The 22,619-nt window shown below is 50.0% G+C and overlaps 1 protein-coding gene across 9 annotated transcripts in view; it reads left to right on the top strand.

The window, feature by feature from the left end:
• DNMT3A (DNA methyltransferase 3 alpha) overlaps positions 1-7,591 on the top strand; it is a 114,670-nt gene extending 107,079 nt beyond the window's left edge. For all 9 annotated transcript variants that reach the window (XR_005243268.2, XM_007971259.3, XM_038006650.2 and 6 more), the window contains one exon: positions 1,160-7,591. Coding sequence is in view for 8 of the 9 variants with exons in the window: in XM_007971259.3 (XP_007969450.1) it covers positions 1,160-1,301 (142 nt within the window). In the remaining variant the exon portion in view is untranslated. The remainder of the gene's footprint in view (positions 1-1,159) is intronic.
• The last annotated feature ends 15,028 nt before the right edge of the window (positions 7,592-22,619 follow it).

The following is a 22,619-nucleotide window of genomic DNA, read 5'->3' as shown; positions in this document are numbered from 1 at the left end:
GATCACCTGAGGTCAGGAGTTGGAGACCAGCCTGGCTAACACGGTGAAACCGCATCTCTACTAAAAATACAAAAATTAGCCAGGCATGGTCACAGGTGCCTGTAGTCCCAGTTACTCAGGAGGCTGTCAGCAGAATCGCTTGAATCTTGGAGGTGGAGGTTGCAGTGAGCTGAGATTGCACCACTGTCCTCCAGTCTGGGCAACAGAGAGACTCCATCTCAAAGGAAAAAAAAAAAGAGGGGTGTAGGAATCCCCTTCTGCCTTGTCTCCCAGAGACCCTGCTGATCCCCAAGGACCCGCTGCAGTGACAGGACCTTCCTTAACTTGGGGTGCCCATTTTGTAGGTCTTTTGTAAACCAAGCCAGCATAGGGCCAGGCAGACCTTACAGCCTCAACACCCCAATTAGGTGCAAATGGGACTCTCGGGGCTGGATGACCTTCTTGTTCTCTAAGTGTAACTAGGATTTAGCCAGACAAAGAGACCATTTACACAAACAACCAGAGCAAACAGGAAATCCTTCAGCTTCTGAAGTCAGGCAGGAGTTCAGCTCCTTTTCACCTTCCCTCCTCTCGGCGGGGAGGATGCTAGGGCTGTGTGTTCGTTACGTGCAGACTCGAGGTGTACGTTGCCGAGCTAACCCTGCAGGAGAGGAGAACTGGAGAGTGTGTCCTGGAGGTATTTCTGAGGGATTATTCAAAATTACTCTTATTTCTGCTGGGTTGTGAAACGCTAGGCAGTGATGACCTTACTACCTTTAAGGCCACAGAAACTAGCCCAGTGCCTGTCACATGGTTGGCGATCCGAGTGCTGGGTTGTTTGTAAAGGACAGAAGACTAAGGCCACAGAAACTAGCACAGTGCCTGTCACATGGTTGGCGATCCGAGTGCTGGGTTGTTTGTAAAGGACAGAAGACTAAGGCCACAGAAACTAGCACAGTGCCTGTCACATGGTTGGCGATCCGAGTGCTGGGTTGTTTGTAAAGGACAGAAGACTCGGCAGAACTAAACAGGCGTCAGGGGAGTTGGTGGGTGCGAGTGCCCCTGTCCCTGCACTTCGGGCAGCTGCTGGTCCTCCGGATCCTGCTGTGTGGTTAGATGGCTTCCAGGCAGCCTGGTCCAGCCAGCGCTCATCCTGCCCTCTCTGCCTTTTCTCCCCCAGGGTATTTGGTTTCCCTGTCCACTATACTGACGTCTCCAACATGAGCCGCTTGGCGAGGCAGAGACTGCTGGGCCGGTCGTGGAGCGTGCCAGTCATCCGCCACCTCTTCGCTCCGCTGAAGGAGTATTTTGCGTGTGTGTAAGGGACATGGGGGCAAACTGAGGTAGCGACACAAAGTTAAACAAACAAACAAAAAAACACAAAACATAATAAAACACCGAGAACGTGAGGATGGAGAGAAGTATCAGCACCCAGAAGAGAAAAAGGAATTTAAAACAAAAACCACAGAGGCGGAAGTACCGGAGGGCTTTGCCTTGCGAAAAGGGTTGGACATCATCTCCTGATTTTTCAATGTTATTCTTCAGTCCTATTTAAAAACAAAACCAAGCTCCCTCCCCTTCCTCCCCCTCCCCTTTTTTTTCGATCAGACCTTTTGTTTTCTACTCTTTTCAGAGGGATTTTCTGTTTGTTTGGGTTTTGTTTCTTGCTGTGACTGAAACAAGAAGGTTATTGCAGCAAAAATCAGTAACGAAAAATAGTAACAATACCTTGCAGAGGAAAGATGGGAGAGAGGAAAAAAGGAAATTCTATAGAAATCTATATATTGGGGTTTGTTTTTGTTTTTTTGTTTTTTTTTTGTTTTTTTTTTTTTTGTTTTGTTTTGTTTTTTACTATATATCTTTTTTTTGTTGTCTCTAGCCTGATCAGATAGGAGCACAAGCAGGGGACGGAAAGAGAGAGACACTCAGGCGGCAGCATTCCCTCCCAGCCACTGAGCTGTCGTGCCAGCACCATTCCTGGTCACGCAAAACAGAACCCAGTTAGCAGCAGGGAGATGAGAACACCACACAAGACACTTTTCTACAGTATTTCAGGTGCCTACCACACAGGAAACCTTGAAGAAAATCAGTTTCTAGAAGCCGCTGTTACCTCTTGTTTACAGTTTATATATATATGATAGATATGAGATATATATATAAAAGGTACTGTTAACTACTGTACAACCTGACTTCATAATGGTGCTTTCAAACAGCGAGATGAGTAAAAACATCAGCTTCCACGTTGCCTTCTGCGCAAAGGGTTTCACCAAGGATGGAGAAAGGGAGACAGCTTGCAGATGGCGCGTTCTCACAGTGGGCTCTTCCCCTTGGTTTGTAACGGAGTGAAGGAGGAGAACTTGGGAGCCAGGTTCTCCCTGCCAAAAAGGGGGCTAGATGAGGTGGTCGGGCCCGTGGACAGCTGAGAGTGGGATTCATCCAGACTCATGCAATAACCTTTCAATTTTTTTCTAAAAGGAGACTCCCTCGGCAAGATGGCAGGGTACGGAGTCTTCAGGCCCAATTTCTCACTTTAGCCGATTCGAGGGCTCCTTGTGGTGGGATCAGAACTAATCCAGAGTGTGGGAAAGTGACAGTCAAAACCCCACCTGGAGCAAATAAAAAAACATACAAAACGTACTGGTGCTTTCCTGTCTAAGTCGCCTTTTGTGTGTTCTTTTATGAGGCCCCCACCATCCACCCCTCTGTGCACAAGGCGGCTCCCGGCCCCTGGAATGTGATGTTTTTGGTCATCTCCAAAGGCTGCAGTTTTATACTGGGAGGCTGATGACACCTTTTATTATAATTATTCTTATGGTTCTGGTTATAATTATGTTTGTTTTAAGATTTTCTTTAAGAAAACAAAAACCCAACACCCTTCCCTTTAGGTTTCAAACCAAGGTGCGGGAGCAGGGTGCTTCTGAGTTAGCGGTGGCTCTGGTGCCCTGGCTCCCACCCCTCGGGCCAGGTGGGCCACTGGGCATGGTGACAGCTGGGCGACCAGGGAGTCCCTAAGGTCTGCCTTCTGGGCTTGTCACTCTTCTCTTCTACTTCCCCTCCTCTTGAGTCGGGTGTGTCAGGGCTGGAGGGAGGACCGGCCGTCTCTCTCCTTGTGTGTGTGATTGGAGTGGTGTGTATTTCTTTTCTAGTACTTGGTCTGATGATAGCTGTGCTCTTACCTCGAGTCAGCAGCACCTGGAGCCCCAAGTGCTCGACACTTTGTTCAACTTCCTACAAGGCAGGCGGCCTGGCGCCAGCAGTAGGAAGGGAAGGCATTGTTGGCTCCAGGGTGAGGGCCCGATGGGCAGGTGCTTGCCTGGGTAGATGGGGTGTAGATATGTGGCATATAGAGATATATATTTTATAATGGGAGGGGGGATGGCACCTCCTGGGACTGGTAGAGCTGGGAGGTGTGTCGGCAAGCACATGGCCTCAAGTCCACGTCCCTAGAAAGATGGGGCCTACGGTGATAGGCGCTCTATAAATACATAGATAGGGTCATGTATAAGAAATATTATGGGGTGGGGAGTGGGGGAAGCAGGCTCAGTGTGCTGAGCCTCGGTCCCCACTGCAGATATAAACCCCACACCAGTCAGTCAATCTCACACGCATACACAGGAGCATATTTCTGTACTGATGCATAATGAATGCACTCACACACACACGCCAGGGGGCTCCCAGCACTCTTCTCCCAGGGTTCAGGACTTTGTGGAGTCAGCCCGTGCAGCTATTTACCTCTGTTGCCCTGATTGCAGGTAGACTGTCAATCCCAGAAGTTGCTAGGTGCTGAGGCAGGAAAAGGAGGAGGTTTCTTTCAGCAGGTGCTCTCCTCTAGCAGGTAGTGTTCTATCTCTTTTGCCCCTGGTGATGTCAAAAGATTCTTCTGTTAGCAACCTGTGATACTGACCTGCAACTCTAGGCACCAGTCAAGTCAGCCCTCAACTCCCCCTACCTATTCTCCCCCAACTGAAATCAAATTGACATCCAGGTCTGTCTTGGCCAGGGGGCTTCCATTGGGGAAAAAAAAAAAAAAATGGGACAGTGAACCTCACCTATTGAATAAACCAAATTAGTAATTAGTGACAAAACTAAACCAAGGCTTGGACCCCCTGCTCATTACTCAGGAGTAAATTCACACAGCTGGTGGCCGGTCTCACTCCTTTGTGGGGTGCTTGGTCCTAGACCCCAATCGACTGTCTCCTCGACAGATTGGTGTTTAAGATCATGCCCAGTTGCTTCCTGTTACCTCTGACAGGTGGTGACTGGGCCGCTGTGGGGCTGGAGCAGCGAGGAAGGGAGCCTCTGCCCCCTCAGTGGAGCCCTGTGCTAACTGTGGTGCTCACCCAGCCCCTCCTTGCTCCCGCGGGGCTCTGTCCTTCGGGCCTGGAGTCCACCAGCGCCACTCCAGGAGGGCTGGGGGAGGAGGGGCTGCCTCAGGCAGTCCAAGGTGCTCCCTCCCCCGCTGGCCAATGCTAAGGTCTTCCCTGCTCCCAGGGTCAGGACGGAGGTTCCTAACGCTCAGGCTCTCTCAAGCACTGCTTAGTGACAGCCTTTCCTAGCGGCCCAAGCTCCACCGGAACTGGGCCTGGTGCTCCACCCAAGGGGTTGGTGTGGGGACTTGGGAAGAGACGTGGTAGCCAAGGGCATGGCAAGCCTGGGGGATTCCTGTGGGCCGGCTTGCTCCAGGAGGGAGTGCTGGGCACAGAGGAGCCCTTATGGCTGACAGCTTGAGAGCACTTGTTCCTCCAGGTCTAGCCACTTGACCTGGCCCTAGAATGGACCAGATGCCCCAGGGGTCACGGCCCCCCCCTTGCAGGGACAAGAGTTAACAATCACCAGCTTTTCTTCCAGCCCAGCCTGTGGGCTTGGTCTCACAGTAGATTCTGGGAGAGTGTGGGGCTTCGGGATTGTGCCAACTTGGCCGAGTTGAGATACCTCAACTCTGGGGTCTCTGGGGACAGGTATTGTGTCACCTTCCAAGGGGCACTGAGCTTCAGCAGGCTGTAGATAAGGCAGAGGTTAGAGGCAGTGGAGGGGAGAACCAAGAAGGCCTAGGGAAAATTACCATATTCCCTGTGGAATTTTCTTTCCAAAGAGCAGGCCCATTTCCCCCTTAGAAACAAGGGTTCTGGGGGCTGAGGATGACAGCTTCCCTCCTGCAGGTGCCAGGTGGAGCATGATGCCAAAGAGATCCGTGGCTCTTGCCTGGGGGAGGTAGCCAGATGCTAGTGCAGAGGACACAGTCCTTGGCCTCCTGCCTAAGCAGGCAGCTAGTTTCCAGCAGGCGGCTGGTACTAACCCCCGCCCTGCAGGAGTGGCAGGTCAGTGCACCGGCAGACTGGGGGGCCGCAGGCGGGCACTAGCAGGGGTCTGCAGTCCACAGATGATGACATGAATCTGTTGCTGTCCTTTTCTCTCTAGGCCCCAGAGACTTCTTGCTATCGAACATCCTATTGGAAAGCAAACTTTCCAAGAGAGCATCCGGGACCTGTTAGCTTTTGAAACGGGCCTGGGTGTGATTGGCTGGTAGAGATGCCCGTGTGATTTTTGGCATGTTGCAGGAGTGTGGATTGGGACAGGCACCCCAGCAGGAAGGAAGGCTGACACCAAAGGGGTCTCACAGGGCCCAGCTCCCCTTGCTTCCCGATAATTGGCCACCAGGCCATGGTGACTCTGGGGAAGCCTAGATAGGAACACCCACCTTCTCCAGCAGGAGAAGGAATATTTCAGCAGAGCCATCTGGGAGATGTTCTTATAGGAAAACTGCAGTCGTTCATTCCATAGTTTTGCTTATATAAATAGAGTAGATTTGGGAGGCAGTTTTGAATTCCTGTTGCTACCCTGCTTGGTGCAGAGTTGCAGTGGCCCCAAGTGTCTTTCAGAGCTGTTGCTTTTAGGAGCCCCCTCAAGCTGTGGGTTAGGGCCAAGGCGGGAAGGGGGTGCTGCCTGGCACTGTACCCTGAAGAGGGCTGCTTGCTTCCTTTGGTCGGGAGCATGGCAGAGCCAAGATTCCGGTGGGAACCGAGTTTCTAGCCAGGCCCCTGTTTTGGTCCCGGGAGGTGAGTAATCTGAGTTCGTCATTGCGCATTCTCCAGGCTGCCTGCTCCCAGTGCGGGAGACTAGAGAGGACCCTGAAGTTGTCCTCCGGGAGTCCTGCCTGTTTGCCAGGGAGCAGCTGAAACTTCCTCCCTCCCAACCCCAGGGTCGGAAAAGGTGTAGTGGAGGGATGGTCTGGAGCTAGGATGCCCTTCTGGCCATGCCCTGCGGAGCTGGGATTAAAGAAAGTGTCCGCCGCCTCCTCACCAGGCCCTGTGCTGGGGTCAGGAGGACCGGGAGGAGAGGGAAGGGTGAGAAGATGGACTCTGCTGTTGTAGTGTGAGCTCTGGAATCTTTACGTTTTGGTAAAGGCAGGCCAGGGTCTTTGAGGAGTGAGTTGGGGAACCTTGTCTCTGTGTTTCCAAGACCCAGCTAAGGTGGGCCTTTGGTGGGTGACCTGTCTCTGACCCAAGGCAGCAGAGTTTTGGGGGAGGGAGAAACAAGGAGCAGGGAGGACAAGGACACAAGATCCCTTTACTGGTGGTGACTTACTCACTTCCCCCACCAGAGGGCCCAGACTCCCGAAACTCCCGTAACTGGAACGCTCCCTGGCTCAGCTCCACTGGGGGGTGAGGGCGGCTCCCCCAGCCCCAGCCTAGCGGCCTCCAACCCTGTGCCTGAGGACATGAGCAGTGGTCTAAAGTGTCCCCTAGTCCCATTTCACTTCACCCACCGATTTGGTTGCACAGCCCTAGAATTCAACAGACAACAAAAATGCTGAAATTCCTTAGAATACGCAGAGGGAGGAGGTGACTCAACAAGGTGCTAAAACATTTTATTAAAAATATATATTGTTAAATTAAGTCTGCTGTCTGGACAATGACTGTTTGTTTTGTTTTCTTGTAGTGGAGTTTAAAAGAGACTATTATTTTACTCTGATATATTATTATTAAAAAGGCATTTTAACTTTGTACTTGAAAACTAAATGAGCGATTTCATGTGTTTTAGCTGAGGCATTGAAGTAGCGGGTGCTTACTTATTTGTGGGAAATCATGTATTCATACTGAAGAATAAACTCCGTAGCTGATTTGGTAATAACTTTTACTGTTACAGACGATTTCGCTTTGACCCCGGTGGCAGAGCACTTTTACTCCACATTCCACGCAGCTAAATGCAGGACTTCCCAGACTCTTCCCTCCCCAGCCCTCTTTCCTTTCTCTTAAGTTCCTCTTTTTTCCTTTATTATTATTTTTTCCTGGTTCCAGCATCCTTTCACCACTGTATTTTTTTTTTTTTTTTTTTTAGGGTTGCTTCTCTATTTATTGACAATAATAATGTACATTTCACAGTCTGGTTCTAGGACATCCAGGGAGGGGTGAGTGGGGGCCCGAGTGGATCCCTGCCCCACCCGCCTGGTGTCCTGTTGTATCTCTGTGTAAGTGATGCTCGTGACATAGCTGTTTATGAAATAATTAAAGAGGTCAATGCGTACAACAGATGTAGAAAGTCTGTCAGTTCCGCCTTCATCACATTTTTTTTTTGTGCCCAGAAGAATATAATAAAGCTCCTTTCTAATGTACTTGTGCTGGAGAACACTTGAATAAATGGACTGTTTTTGTGCAAAAAGAAAAACGGAAAAAGCACCGTAATAATGTCCTTTTGTCTTGCGTCTCCTTTCCCTGCCATGACTGTTCACAGCCATCTCTCCAGGGTGCTCAAGTACCTAAGCGGGGAGGTGCTAGTGTCAGACCATGCTAGGCCCAAACCATGCAGGGCCTCCCTAAAAAAGCCACCTGTGTGAGCATCCAATTAGTAAATGGGGGCTGTCCCCTGGGTGCAGGAAAGAGTTTGGTTGACTGGAAGCTGAAAAATAAGTCATGGTGAGACAGGGTTGCTGAGAAAGCAAATTCAGCTCTGGGCTGAGCAACAGAAGTTTTAACACCAGAGCAGGGAGAGGAGCGCGCCTTTCGCCAATGCCTTAGTCAGATGCGGCAGGAGGAGGATTTTTGAACCTGGGTACTCTAAACAGGGTTTTGGCAGCAAGCGAGCATCCAGAGTGGTAGATGGTCTGGACTGTCAAGGGGCCCCAGAACAGATTGGGGCGTTTGTCCTAGAAAAAGCAAGAATCGGTAGGCCAGTGTTTGTAAACACTGACAGGGTGAGCCCAAAGGGCTGGGGTCTTTCCACTGTTCCACAGGTGGGTGGAATGGTGCGGGGAAGCCAGTGTCAGCATAAGGGGAGGGAGGCCCCTTTCCCTGCTCCAGCCGACAACGCAAGGGCACCTCGAGGACAGTGACAACCACTTGGGGATACCGCCAGTTTTCCTTCAGACCCCGAGTCTGAGTTCCTCTCACTGTCTGGCCCTCCCCAGAGCTGTCTTGCAAGTGGACAGTGCCTCATGGTCTGCAGAGCGCTTCACCCAGTGTTCCCTTTGTCTGCATGACTCATTAATCACTAGTTCTCTGTCTCCACCTATCTAAAGTGACCATCTGGCTGGGTGCAGTGGCTCATGCCTGTAATCCCAGCACTTTGAGAGGCTGAAGTGGGCGGATCACCTGAGGTTGGGAGTTCGAGATCAGCCTGGCCAATGTGCTGAAACCGCATCTCTACTAAGAATACAAAGATTAACCAGGTGTGGTGGTGCATGCCTGTAATCCCAGCTACTTGGGAAGTTGAGGTAGGAGAATCGCTTGAACCTGGGAGGTGGAGGTTGCAGTGAGCTCTCTTTGCACCACTGCACTCCAGCCTGGGCAACAGAGTGAGACTGTATCAAGTAAATAAATAAGACCATCTGAATAAATGCAGGAACTGGGACGATTCATACCACATCTCAACTCTAAGACCTCAAGCATCTGTGTTTCTGTTTCATCTTCTAGGTGCCTAGTAGGTCTAGCCAGTGCTTGCTTCTCTTAAAGAAGGGTTACTTGGCTGGGCATGGTGGCTCATGCCTGTAATACCAACACACTGGGAGGCCGAGGCAGGTGGATCGCTTGAGGTCAGGAGTTCGAGACCAGCCTGGCCAACATGGTGAAACCCTCTCTCTACTAAAAACACAAAAATTATCTGGGCATGGTGGTGGGCACCTGTAATCCCAGCTACTCGGGAGGCTGAGGCAGGAGAATTGCTTGAACCCAGGAGGTGGAGATTGCAGTGAGCTGAGATTGTGCCACTGCACTCCAGCCTGGGTGACAGAGGGAGACTCTGTCTCAAAAAAAAAAAAAAAAAAGAAAAGAAAAAAAGAAGTGTTACTTAAGTTACTCAAGATTTCTTTTACATTAGGTTTCGGGGAGGTTTAGGCCTGTACCACTTCACTGGCAGTATTGAAAAAAATTATAAGGGGAACGTTTGAGGAAAAGAGGACAGCCCTACTAAACTAACAGGCTTTTTCCTCATGGGCACGTTTTTCTTTTTCACAAAGTTATAACTATTCATTTTTAAAAAGTACATTGTATCTTACTTTTCTTAGTATTTTTCAGTGTTGATGTAGAATTATTTTTATTTCAATAGTTTTTGGGGTACTGGTGGTTTGGTTACATGGATGAGTTCTTTAGTAGTGGAATTTTTTTTTAATGGCTTTGTGGCACTTTCTTGTTGGATATTTGTTTTTATTTTATTTTTAATTTTAGCTACAAATAGAGCTTCTGTAAACATCTTTATGTTTTGGCTTTTTTCTCTATATATTTTGTATTTTTTCCTTAAAATGGATTCCCAGAAATAAAACTTACTGGGGCAAAGTAGCTGCACATTTTGATTGGCTCCTCACACACTTGCCTGATTTATCCAAGTGACTGGCAGACTGATGGCATCTGCAGCTCTCAGGCTCTCAGTTCAGAAAGAAGCAAACCTGGTTCTTAGTTTGACCAATTCAGAAACGTGTTCATCTCAGTGGGGAAGAAAAGACCCAAGATTTTCTTTTTTTTTTTTAGAATCTAGAAATTAGTAAGAAGCAAGAGGTGTAATAAGCAACTTCATCTGGCCACTGAATTTTGAAAATTAGCTTACCTGAAGGAATCCTGGTAGAAGATGGAACTCGGACTGAATCTTCAAGACTTAGCTCCAAGGAGAGATGGGAGGGCTGAGAGAGGTGGGTATTGGTGCCCTTTAGCTCTGGAAGCCATGCCTGATTGTCCCAGTGTCATCAGAGCTGGGAGTGGGAGGTCTGGCAAGAACTTAGGGGACAGAGGGAGCTACTGGAGCCATTTGGTTAATAAATACCATTCTGTGACAGGTCAAGTGCAGTGGCTCACACTTGTAATCCCAGCACTTTGGGAGACCGAGGCAAGCAGATTGTCTGAGCTCAGGAGTTCGAGACCAGCCTGGGCAACATGGAAAAACCCCGTCTCTACTAAAATTACAAAAAATTAGCTGGGCGTGGTGGTGTGTGCCTGTAATCCCAGCTATTTGGGAGGCTGAGGCATGAGAATCACTTGAACCTGGGAGTGGGAGGTTGCAGTGAACCAAGATGGCACCACTGCACTCCAGCCAGGACAACAGAGAAAAACTCTGTCTCAAAAAATAAATAAATAAATATAATAATAATAATAATGATCCTGTGACAGTCCTGGGTTTAAGCAAGGCGTCATTTGGTGGCAGAGGGGTAAGGAGAGACAGGAGAAGAGTCAGGACTGGGCTGAGTCAAGGTAGTTGTGAAGTGACAGTTCCACAGCCCCTGAGACTGCCTCAATGGGTAGCTCCTGCCCCGTGTCTGCTTGGATGTGGAGGAGATGCTGCATACCAGGCCCAGGCTTGTGGTGGGGTCAGCATGGTGGGTCTCGAGTGGAATGGAGGAGAGAGGGAGACAAGAGGCTGCCTGGGTGCTGGCTGGTGAGGAGGCCAAGTATGCATATAGTAGTGTGCATATAGTAGGGCCAGAGCTGCCAGCATGGGGAGTGGATGTAATTCCGGTGTGTGTGGGTGTGGGTACAGGGCTGCTATGAGGCTAACAACAAGTTTAGTTGCAGGCGAGAGCACAAAGTCACATCCAAGGGGGACAGGGGACCCCTGGGACTGTCTTCTAGAGTCATTCCCAAAGCTCCCTTTCTGCTTGGCTCTAATACACTTTTTTTTTTTTTTTTTTTTTTTTGAGACAGAGTTTTGCTCTTGTTACCCAGGCTAGAGTGCAATGAGTGCAATGGTGCCATCTCGGCTCACCACAACCCCTACCTCCCAGGTTCAAGCGATTCTCCTGCCTCAGCCTCCCGAGTAGCTGGGATTACAGGCGTGCACCACCACACCCAGCTAATTTTGTATTTTTAGTAGAGACAGGGTTTCTCATGTTGGTCAGGCTGCTCTCGAACTCCTGACCTCAGGTGGTCTGCCGGCCTCGGCCTCCCAAAGTGCTGGGATTACAGGCGTGAGCCACCATGGCCGGCCGCTAATACACTTTAAAAGGGTTTAGTCCCTCAGTGGCAATTTCCTCGTTTCGCCTGCGGCCCTATGGAAGTAGGAGGAAAGCATCTGTTGCTTGGGGGACTATGGGTGGAGGCCTAGACCTCTAAGGGATGGACAGCTGACACAGAAATGTTCAGAGATAGATTCAGACCCCAGGGATCAATCCGGCCAGTGCCTAATTTTTCATCCCGAAGCCCCAGATGCCCTGAACTGTGTCCTGGTTAGAAGAAAGTCTATCAAGTTCGGGTGTGGTGGCTCACACCTGTGATCCCAGTAGTTTGGGAGGCCGAGGTGGGTGGATCACCTGAGGTGAGGGGTTTGAGACCAGCCTGGCCAACACGGTGAAGCCCCCATCTCTACTAAAAATACAAAAATTATCCGGGTGTGGTGGCAGGCACCTGTAATCCCAGCTACCTGGGAGGCTGAGGCAGGAGAACTGCTTGAACCTGGGAGGCAGAGGTTGCAGTGAGCAGAGATAGTGCCACTGCACTCCAGCCTGGGCGACAGAGTGAGACTCCATCTTAAAAAAAACAAAAACCAAAATTAACCAGTCATGATGGCACATGCCTGTAGACCCAGCTACTTGGGAGACTGAGGTGGGAGAATTGCTTGAACCCGGGAGGTGGAGGTTGCAGAGGGCCAAGATCAAGACACTGTACTCCAGCCTGGGCAACAGAGTGAGACTCCATCTAAAAAAAAAAAAAGAAAGTCCGTGGTATTTGGAACCCCCGATTTGCATCCTGTGTGACCTCGGGCCTGGGTCTTCTCCTTGGCAACCTGGGTTTTGTCTTCTCTCTTCCTGCGTGTGGCCTCTGGCGGCTCCACCCCCAGCAGTGGGTGTGGGGAGTTAGTTGCTATGTGCTGGGAGGCAATAGACTGCAGGGAGCAGAACCAAGGCTTTAGCCAAAGTCAGGGTGTTTCTTGGATCATGAGAAGGAATTTGGAGCCTCCAGGGAAGCTTTGGTCCTGATGGAATCACAAGGCCCCACTGCACCTAAACACAGAGGTGGATAAAATATTCCCCCCACACCCCACTGAACAGCCATCCCTTGCCCGGCCCTGCATCAGCTGAGGTGGCAGTGATAGGCAACCCTTATTGGTCACCTCAGTCCTGCTTGGCCCAGTGTGAGAACTTTGTTATCTCCCTTGTCCTTCCCCCTATAACCTCCCCCTCCCTGCCTGTCTCTCCAGCCTCTCGGCAGCTTCCCCATCCAGCTCCGAATCCCACCATGCTTCTCGGACGTGGCTCCATCTGGCATCATCAGTTTCCCTGTTTCTCCCAGAGCACACAAACACGCCTCATGGCTCCCATCTGTTTTATGCATGCAAGCGCTGCGCGCACGCACACACACACGCACACGCACACACACACGCACACGCACACGCGCACACGCACACGCGCACGCGCACACACGCACACGCACACGCGCACACGCGCACGCGCACACGCACACACGCACGCGCACACACGCACACGCGCACACGCGCACGCACACGCACGCACACGCACACACGCACACGCACACGCACACACGCACACACACACGCACACGCACACGCACACACACACGCACACGCACACACACACGCACACGCACACAGACACAAACTGGCTGTGACCACCCCCTGAAGCCCCGCCCTATTTCTCTGCTCCACTTGACTTTCAGTGCAAAGATTGAAAGCCCCCTCTGTATTTGGCGGCGGTGCTGTCTTCACCTCTGGCCTCTCCTCCATCCATCCCAGGGGCCTGGGACCCCCCACTCTCAGGTGAGCCTCAGGAACTGCCACCCAGGAGACTTCCCGCCTCCCTGAAATCCCTTTTTCCCTAGGCTTCCTACCACGGGATCCTTTCCCCTTCCTCTTCTCTAGACAGTGGAGGGCCAAGGGCTCCGGGATCTGTTTCCACTCCCTGACTTCTGGAGGCCCAGGTTCCTATAACCAACTGTCAGCTGGGCCTCTCCGCCTGGGTGTTCAACAGGCATCTGAGATGTGACCTGTCAAAAACAGAATTTTGGTCTCCTCCCAACCTGCTCCCAATCTTCTGATCTTAAAGTAACTGGTGCTTAACTGGTGTCGAACTCTGCCTTGATCCTCTTTCTTGAACAGTCAGTCCACCAGCTTCTTCTTTTTTTTTTTTATTTTGAGGCTGAGTCTTGCTCTATCACAAGACTAGAGGGCAGTGGCACGATCTCAGCTCACTGCAACCTCCACCTCCCGGGTTCAAGCAATTCTCGTGCCTCAGCCTCCCAAATAGCTGGGATTATAAGAGTGCCCCACCGCACCTGGCTAATTTTTGTATTTTTAGTAGAGACGGGGATTTTCTCCATGTTTGCCAGGCTGGTCTTCAACTCCTGACCTCAAGTGATCCTCCAGCCTTGGCTTCCCAAAGTGCTGGGATTACAGGCTTTAGCCACAGCGCCTGGCCACCACCAGCTTATTCTGACAGCACTCACCTTTCAATGTATCCCCAACTCTGCCATTTTCACCTTCTCCCTGCTGCAGCTGTAGCCCAAGTCCCCATCATCTGTCCTCTAGCTGGTCTCTCTCCCCTTCATACCACAACAGGTCTCTCTGCTTCTGTTCCTGTCCCTTCCAGCCCTTTCAACACACAGAATAATCTCATTAACCCATTCGTGCCTGAGGTTGCAATTTTTTGAATTTTCGCAATCAGACCTTGGTGATGACCTTGAGCAGTAGGATATAAAAAACTCCCACATGTCTAGTGTTCCAATAATGGAATGCTAGGCATAAATGGATAAAATCAAACCCTTTTTTAAGCTGGCCAAGATGGCTCACGCCTGTAATCCCAGCACTCTGGGAGGCTGAGGCGGGCAGATCACAAGGTCAGGAGATCGAGACCATCCTGGCTAACACCGTGAAACCCCGTCTCTACTAAAAAATACAAAAAATTAGCCGGGCGTGGTGGCGGGCGCCTGTAGTCCCAGCTACTCAGGAGGCTGAGGCAGGAGAATGGTGTGAACCCAGGAGGCGGAGCTTGCAGTGAGCCAAGATCACGCCACTGCACTCCAGCCTGGGTGACAGAACGAGACCCTGTCACAAAACAAAACAAAAAACCTTTTTTAAAAAAACCCATGTTGTTGCTATGACAGTGAGAATAAACTCTCCTACCCTGGCCTGCAAAGCCCCACCTTCCTCAAGCTACATGTCAGCACCCTGGCCTTCTTCCCTGTGACCACTTCAAGCTCTCCACAATCACAGGGCCTTTGCACGTGCTCCAGGCTCTGCCTAGAAAGCTCTCATCTCCCTCCTTTTCCTGCTTCCCATCATTCAGGTCTCAGCTCAGAGAAATCCTCCTTGACTGCTCTAGCTCAAGTAGTCATTTTTTTTCCCCTGAGACAGTCTCGCTCTGTCACTCAGGCTGGATTGCAGTGGTGTAATCAGAGCTCACTGCAGCCTCGACTTCCTGGCTAATTAAATTTTTTTTTTTTTTTTTTTTGAGACAGAGGTAGGGGTCTTCCTATGTTGCCCAGGCTGGTCTTGAACTCTTGGGCTCAAGCGATCCTCCCGCCTTGGCCTCCCAAAGTGCTAGCATTACAGGCTTGAGCCACCGTGCCCAGACCTCAAGTAGACTTATGCCCACTACTTTTTATTTTATGTACTATCTTCAGAGCTGTCAGCCTCTGACATCCTTATGATTTCGCTTTCTGTTTGTTGTCTGTCTTCCCCACTAAAATAAAAGTTCTGCAAAGGCAGACTCTTCTTTGTTTCTCCAGCATCCCCAGGGCCCAGACCAGGTCTCATACATAATTGTTATGTGGTAATTATAATCACTGTTACAACTACTGTGCATTGAGTGCTCAGTATGTACCAGAAATGGTTCTGTATTAACTTCACAACCCTCTGTGCCAGGTACTGTTGTCTCGTTTTACAGATGGGACACGTACTCTACTCATGGTCATAGGTGCACAGTGGCAACACCCACATTTCAAACCCTGTCTGTCCACTGCAGGTTACCTGCTCCCACTCCACCTCTCACAGGTCTCGGGCTGGTCCCCTGGGGAGTGGTAGCTCCCCACTCCCTCCTTGAGGGTTTGGATATGCGGCCCCTCAGCCTTCCCCTGCCTTAGCCCTGGGTCCTTCTCCACCCACCACACCAGGGGGCTGGCTCTGCAGAGGGGAGGGGCAGCACAGGCAGGAGCTGGAGGCCAGGGCCAAGTCACTTTCCCCACTGGCTGTGTGACCTTCAGTGAGTCTCTTCACCAGTTCTACCCTCTGCTTAGACGGGAGAGAAAGAATTGGGCCCTGTTTGCCTCACAGGTTGTGCTGAGGATTTGATGAAGTAGAGAATGGGGAAGGGCTTGGGACAGGGTAAGGGGTGAAGGGTCACCTGTTTTCTCTGGAGGCTTGGACCACCCAGGGGCTTGGCCCAGCGGGTCCACTGCATTGCTCTGGAGCCCAGTCTAGGGGCTTGCAGGAGAGCCAGGCAGTGGCACAGGAAGGCTGGGCTTGGGGTAACCTCAGCTATGGTGTCCCAGACCCTTGTGCTGGTGCCAGTTCCCAAGAGAGGCCCATCCTTGCCTCACATTTGAACCCCTTCACTTCAGTTTTCTGTTGCAGCTCTTTGTGTCTTATCGTGGCTCTTATCACAATTGCTAATCATTTTGTTTACTTATTGTGTCTTCCTCACTAGAATGGAAATCCAAGAGGGCAGAAACTGACGATGTTGTCCTCCACTGTATCCCCAGAAGCTCACTATCTGTTTGTTGAGTGAATCGGTAATTGCACCTGCAGAGATCTCCAGAACAGGGGCCCTCACTGTCTTAGAAGCCTCTTTTACTGGGCAGACCATGGTTTAGGGAGTTTTTGACAATGTCTGGGACCTCTTGAGTTAGTTCCAACTCAGTTGCAGAAACATCTAGGTTATGTCCACAGTGTCCAAGGGCAAGGAAGGGAAGCAGCATTTGTTCTTTGTGTGGTGGTGCTGGTGGTCTTGTTTTTTGTTTTGTTTTGTTTTGTTTTGAGAGATAGGGTCTCTCTCTGTTGCCCAGGCTGGAGTGCAGTGGTACAATCAGGGCTCACCACAGCCTCCACCTCCCGGGATCAGGTGATCCTCCCACTTCAGCCTCCTAAGTAGCTGGGACCACAGGTACACGTGACCCCACCCGGCTGATTTTTGTATTTTTTGTAGAGACAGGGTCCCACTATGTTGCACAGGCTGGTCTCTGACTGCTGGGTTCAAATAATCTGCCCGCCTTGGTCTCCCAAAGTGCTGGGATTCCAGGCGTGAGCCACTGCGCCCAGCCAACCTTTGTTATTGAGTGTCCACTATGTCTGAGGAATTTGCTCCTGCAGCTGCAAACGTGACTGAACTTCCTGTGAGCCCCAGCTTGTACCGAGTCCTTTACATGCATTATTTCATATAATTCTCATGCAAAGGCCTCAGGCAATTACACCCATTTTACAGATGGGAAAATTGAGGTTCATAAAGATTTCATAACTTGCCAGGGAGAAGAAGGGCTGAGGTGCTGTCCAACATCCCAGTCCACCAGGCTGTTTCCACTCTCCACGCTTCCTCAAAGCAAGTATCTGCCCAAGGGGAGGGTCGCCTGGGTTCTCAGAGCAACCTCTACATTGAAAAGAATGAAATAATAGCATAAAAAAAACCCCCAAAAAAACCAAAAAAAAACTAATATAACAGGACCTTTTCCTCCTAGGCCTAAAATTATATTAACTGAACCAAATTTTAAAATAACCAAAAAAAGGAAAAAGTAAAAATTATTCATAATCCCACCTTCCTGAGATAATCACTGTTGGAATGTTTTTTCTTTTGTGTTAGATACATATATTTTACTAACTTAAAATCACATTGTTCACTAATACCCTGTTTTGTAATAATTACTAACATTTACTGCAACTTTGTGCCAGATATTTTTCTGTGAACATTTTATTGTGAACATTTTCCCACATCACTAAATATTCTTTGAAAACATCACTTATGTATATATTTATTTATTATTCAGAGATGGGGTCTTACTGTGTCACCCAGACAGGACTGCAGCAACATGATCATAGCTCACTGAAGCCTGGAACTCCTAGGCTCAAGTGATTCCCCCCATATCTGCCTCCCAAGTAGCTGGGACTACCAGGGTGCCACACGCCTAGCTAATTTTTTTTTTTTTTTTTTTTGTAGAGATGGTGTTTCACCATGTTACCTAGGCTGGTCCCAGAAAACACCTTTTTTTTTTTTTTTTTTTTTTGAGTGGGAATCTCACTCTTGTCACCCAGGGTGGAGTGCAATGGCTCTATCTTGGCTCACTGCAACCTCTGCCTCCTGGGTTCAAGTGATTCTCCTACCTCAGCCTCCTGAGCAGCTGGGATTACAAGTGCCAGCCACCACACCCAACTATTTTTTGTATTTTTAGTAGAGATGGAGTTTCACCATATTAGCCAGACTGGTCTTGAACTCCTGATCTCAAGTGATCCTCTCGCCTTGGCTTCCCAAAGTACTAGGATTACAGGCGTGAGCCACCATGCCCGGCGAAAACACCATTTTTTAATGACTGCATACTACTCCATCCAGAAATATTCCATGATTTATTTAATCCATTTCCTTATCCTGGACATTTCCAGTATTACCCTTTCCTTGGAAAGTGCTATTATTATTATTTTTTTCTATTTATTATTTATTTGCTTATTTAGAAACAGGGTCTCTCTGTCGCGCAGGCTGGCGTGCACTGGCGCGTTCTAGGCTCATGCAGTTTCCACCTCCCATGCTCAGGCGATCCTCCCGCCTAAGCCACCTTTGTAGCTGGGACCACAGATGCGGTCACCACGCCCGGGTAATTAAAAAAAACTAAAATATAGGCCGGGCATGGTGGCTCACGCCTGTAATCCCATCACTTTGGGAGGCCGAGGCGGGCGGATCACTTGAGGTCGGGGGTTCCAGACCATCCTGACCAACATGGAGAAACCCCGTCTCTACTAAAAATACAAAATTAAATGGGCATTGTGGCGCATGCCTGTAATCCTAGCTACTCAGGAGGCTGAGGCAGGAGAATCGCTAGAACCTGATAGCAGAGGTTGCGGTGAGCCGAGATCGCGCCATTGCACTGCAGCCTGGGCAACAAGATTGAAACTCTGTCTCAAAAAATAAAAAATAAAAATAAATAAAAACAAAAAATATTTTAAGAGATGGAGGTCTCCACAGGCTGGTCTCGAACTCCCGGGCTCAAGCCATCCTCCCGCCTCGTCCCCCAAAAGTGCTGGGATTACAGGAGGGAGCCACCGCGCCCGCCGGCGCAATTGTTACCGATGCTGCATTGAGTGCGTGTTCCTTCACTTATCGAAATACATTTACATACATTTTTGTAAAAAACAAAAACGACCCCGCCTCGCGGAGTTAGGAGAAAAGCAGCCGGGAGCGGAGGGTGGGAGGGTGCGGCGGGCTGGGGCTCCGCAGCGTAGCTGGGTGCGGGTCCTGAACCGGCGCAGGGGCCTTCCCACGGGGGCCGGGCACCCGGGGCTGGCGGCGGAATGGGCCTGGGGCCCGCAGGTCCCCAGCGTCCCGCCCCAAGGCATGCGCGCGCACCGCCCTGCCCGAGCCGGCTCCCGGGGCGCGTGGCCGCGGTTTCCTCCCCAGCTGCCCGAGGGGGCTTCCGGGGGCACAGGAAGGTCCCGCCCCGTCCGGGCGGGGCCAGCGCACCGACGTGGCGCCCTCCGCAGCTCTGCTCGCCGGGGACGGCGCGGTGAGCTGCACACACCGCTGCCTGCAAGCTGCGCGCGGTCGAGCAGGGCCGTTCTGCTGGGCGGCCGGGCCTTATCGTTTTTTAGGATAAATGTCTCGGGCGTATTTCGGGTCGAGGGGCTCAGGTCCCATATTAGTAAAATTTGCCGCAAGAAGGCTGAGCGCTCTTCGCGCCGAGCCAGAGGGCGACTGCTGGAAGGGCTCACCTTTACCTGGAGTCCCTTGGGTGTCTCTCGGAGTTCTCAGAGGAAGAACTTTCGGATGAAGTCGCGTGTGGTGGTGGGGGTGGGCCTCGGGCCGTCGCTAGGGGCGGGAGTCTAATGATGAGGGGCCCCAGAGGGTTTGGGTGGCAACCTCCGGTAACCTTTGGCTCTAGGAAGTTTTTGGTGGTGGTGGTGGTGGTGTTGAACTACTGTAGTAGGAGCGTAATCAATAAGTAGTAGGAGCATAATCAATGCTGTATATGCTGGTGTTGGTGGTGGTGCTGGGTTGGGATGTATACAGGGTCATCCTGGCCCACAGCCTCCTCCCAGGGTAGACTGAAGCTGCAAGGGCCTTCTATTTGTGCGTTTTTCTCCATGTCAGTCTCAACACTGAATCTCTAGCTTCACTGAGTCAGAGGGGCCTGGAGGAGCCTCCTCTAGGTTTGCAGCCTCAAGGAGCTCTGGTAGGATCCCTCGCTGGAGGTGGAGAAGTGGATATAAGAATAGGAGGGAGGAGTGGCAGCGGCCAGGCAGCCCAGTTTCGCGAAGGCTCTTGGCGCGCCGCGGCCCGCGGGCACCCAGCACGCGCCTTCCCCGCCGCCAGGATGCCCAAGAGGAAGGTCAGCTCCGCCGCAGGGGCCGCCAACGAAGAGCCCTAGAGGAGATCCGCGCGGTTGTCAGCTAAATCTCTTGCAAAAGTGGAAGCGAAGCCAAAAAAGGCAGCAGCGAAGGATAAATCTTCAGACAAAAAAGTGCAAACAAAAGGGAAAAGGGGAGCAAAGGGAAACAGGCCGAAGTGACTAACCAAGAAACTAAAGAAGATTTACCTGCAGAAAACCGGGAAATGAAAACTGAGGAGAGTCCAGCCTCTGATGAAGCAGGAGAGAAAGAAGCCAAGTCTGATTAATACCATATACCATGTCTTACCAGTGGTCCCTGTCTCCCTTCTTGTACAATCCAGAGGAATATTTTTATCAACTATTTTGTAAATGCAAGTTTTTTAGTAGCTCTAGAAACATCTTTAAGAAGGAGGGAATCCCACCTCATCCCATTTTTTAAGTGTAAATGCTTTTTTTTAAGAGGTGAAATCATTTGCTGGTTGTTTATTTTTTGGTACAACCAGAAAATAGTGTGGGATGTTGAATTACGGGAGGCTTTGACTGTCTCGGGTGTCAGCTTAACATTCCATAGATGGGGGGTTAGTTTTTATATCCTAGAATACAAAGTATATTAAATGGCAATAGGGAGTCAGTCCTGCATTTAATGTCTTGAACATTTTATTTTACTTCTATTCTCATGTTTTTTAGTAGAATTGTTTCCTAAAGAAAACCACCCCTTGATCATGGTGCTCCCTGTCGGAATTGTGTGCACTCTGTAACATCTTTGGTTGTGGTAGTCCTGCTTTCCTAACAACTTTGTTACTGTGCTGTGAAAGATTACAGATTTGAATATGTAGTGTACATGCTATTCAGTTGTGAACTGGTGGGCCGTATGTAACAGCTGACCAACATGTGAAGAAACTGGTACTTGATAGCCTCTTAAGGAAAATTTGCTTCCACATTTTAAGCTGGAAAGTCATTGGAATAACTTTAAAAAAGAATTACAATACATGGCTTTTTAGAATGTCGTTACATGTGTTAAGAATTGTGTACAAATTGAAATGTCTGTACTGATCCTCAACCAATGAAATCTCAATTATGAAAAAAAAAAAAATAGGAGGGATTGCACACCCTGCCTTGCTGCTGAGGAGGGGCGTTTCCTTCTCTTCTTGGGTAGGCTTGGCCAAGATCAAGGTCATTTTTGGCTGTGCTGGGGAGGAGGGCAGGCGGTGGGTCACCCTTTTTGAGTGTGCTCAAGGCATTAATAGGTCCCCAGAGGAAGCAGTCCTGCTCTGAGCCAAATTCCACCGTTCCCCTCCTGAATCAAGTCGGTGGCCAGCCTGAGTGGGAAGCAGGGTGGGCTGCTGTGTCCAGACAGGGGGTTGGCCTCATTCCCTGAAGTTCTGAGGAGCCAGGGACACCTTCGGACCTGGGCGAAGTTCATTTGGGCTCCTTGCACCCGTTAAGAATGGCGAATGAAGAGAGTCCTGGGCTCACCTGTACTTAACTGGCTCTGTGATTCCCCTCTTAATGGGCCAGTCACTTGACCTCTCTGAGCTGTGGATTATTCACCTGCAGTGGGTGAACATTTTGCCTTAACCAACTTTTCAAAGAGTGGCTGTGGGAAGGCATATAAGGCAGTGCTTATAGAGGGCCCTGGTGGGGCCGGGCACAGTGTAATCCAAACACTTTTGGAGGCCAAGGCACGTGGATCACTTGAGGTCAGGAGTTGGAGACCAGCCTGGCCAGCAGCTCTGCCAGTCTCTGCTAAAAATACAAAATAATTAACTGAGCATGGTGGCGCACGACTGTAATCCAATTTACTCAGGAGGCTGAGATAGGAGAATTGCTTGAACCTAGGAGGCAGAGGTTGCAGTGAGCCGAGATCATGCCACTGCACTCCAGCCTGGGTGAGAGAGTGAGGTTCTGTCTAAAAAAAAAAAAGAAGCTGCTGGTCAGCTGAGAGCCTACTCCAGGGCCAATCTGTCCTGTCTCAGGGACTGGCCTCCCTTAGATTCTGACTGCAAGGCCAGAGACTTAGAAATGATTTCTGTCTGTCTCCCTCTGTACATGTTCTTACCTAATTACTCATCACATTTGTCCACTGAATATAAAAAATTAGAAATTAAAGAATGGCATAAAGAAGAAAATAAAAATATTGAACCACCTGGTGGGTACATGGGTATGTTATTGAAACTCAACTAATGTAGGTACAGATTACTGTATAAAAAGTATAGCTCAATACAGTTCTTATTTTAAAAGTTTATTTTAAAAATCCCACCACTACTGACATTTTAGAATATTTACTTCTCAATTTTTTTTTTTTTTTTTTTTTTGGTGGGGGGACGGAGCCTCCCTCTGTCGCCCAGGCTGGAATGTAGTGGCACAATCTTGGCTCACTGCAACCTCCTCCCAGGTTGAAGCGATTCTCCTGCCTCAGCGTCCCCAGTAGCTGGGATCACAGGCGCCTGCCACCACACCCGGCTAACTTTTTGTATTTTTAGTAGAGATGGCGGTTTCACCATGTTGGTCAGGCTGGTCTCGAACCCCTGACCTGAGGTGATCTGCCTGCCTCGGCCTCCCAAAGTGTTGGGATTACAGGCGTGAGCCACCGCGCCCAGCCTACCTCTCGATTTCTTATAGTATACATTATATTATAGATACATGTGTAAACATATGTGTGTATATACATATAAATGTATATGTCTA

The sequence above is a fragment of the Chlorocebus sabaeus genome, chromosome 14, assembly GCF_047675955.1.
Source record: "Chlorocebus sabaeus isolate Y175 chromosome 14, mChlSab1.0.hap1, whole genome shotgun sequence".
NCBI lineage: Eukaryota > Metazoa > Chordata > Mammalia > Primates > Cercopithecidae > Chlorocebus > Chlorocebus sabaeus.
The sequence above is the reverse complement of the archived record's forward strand: the minus strand, read 5'-3'. Positions and strand labels throughout refer to the sequence as shown.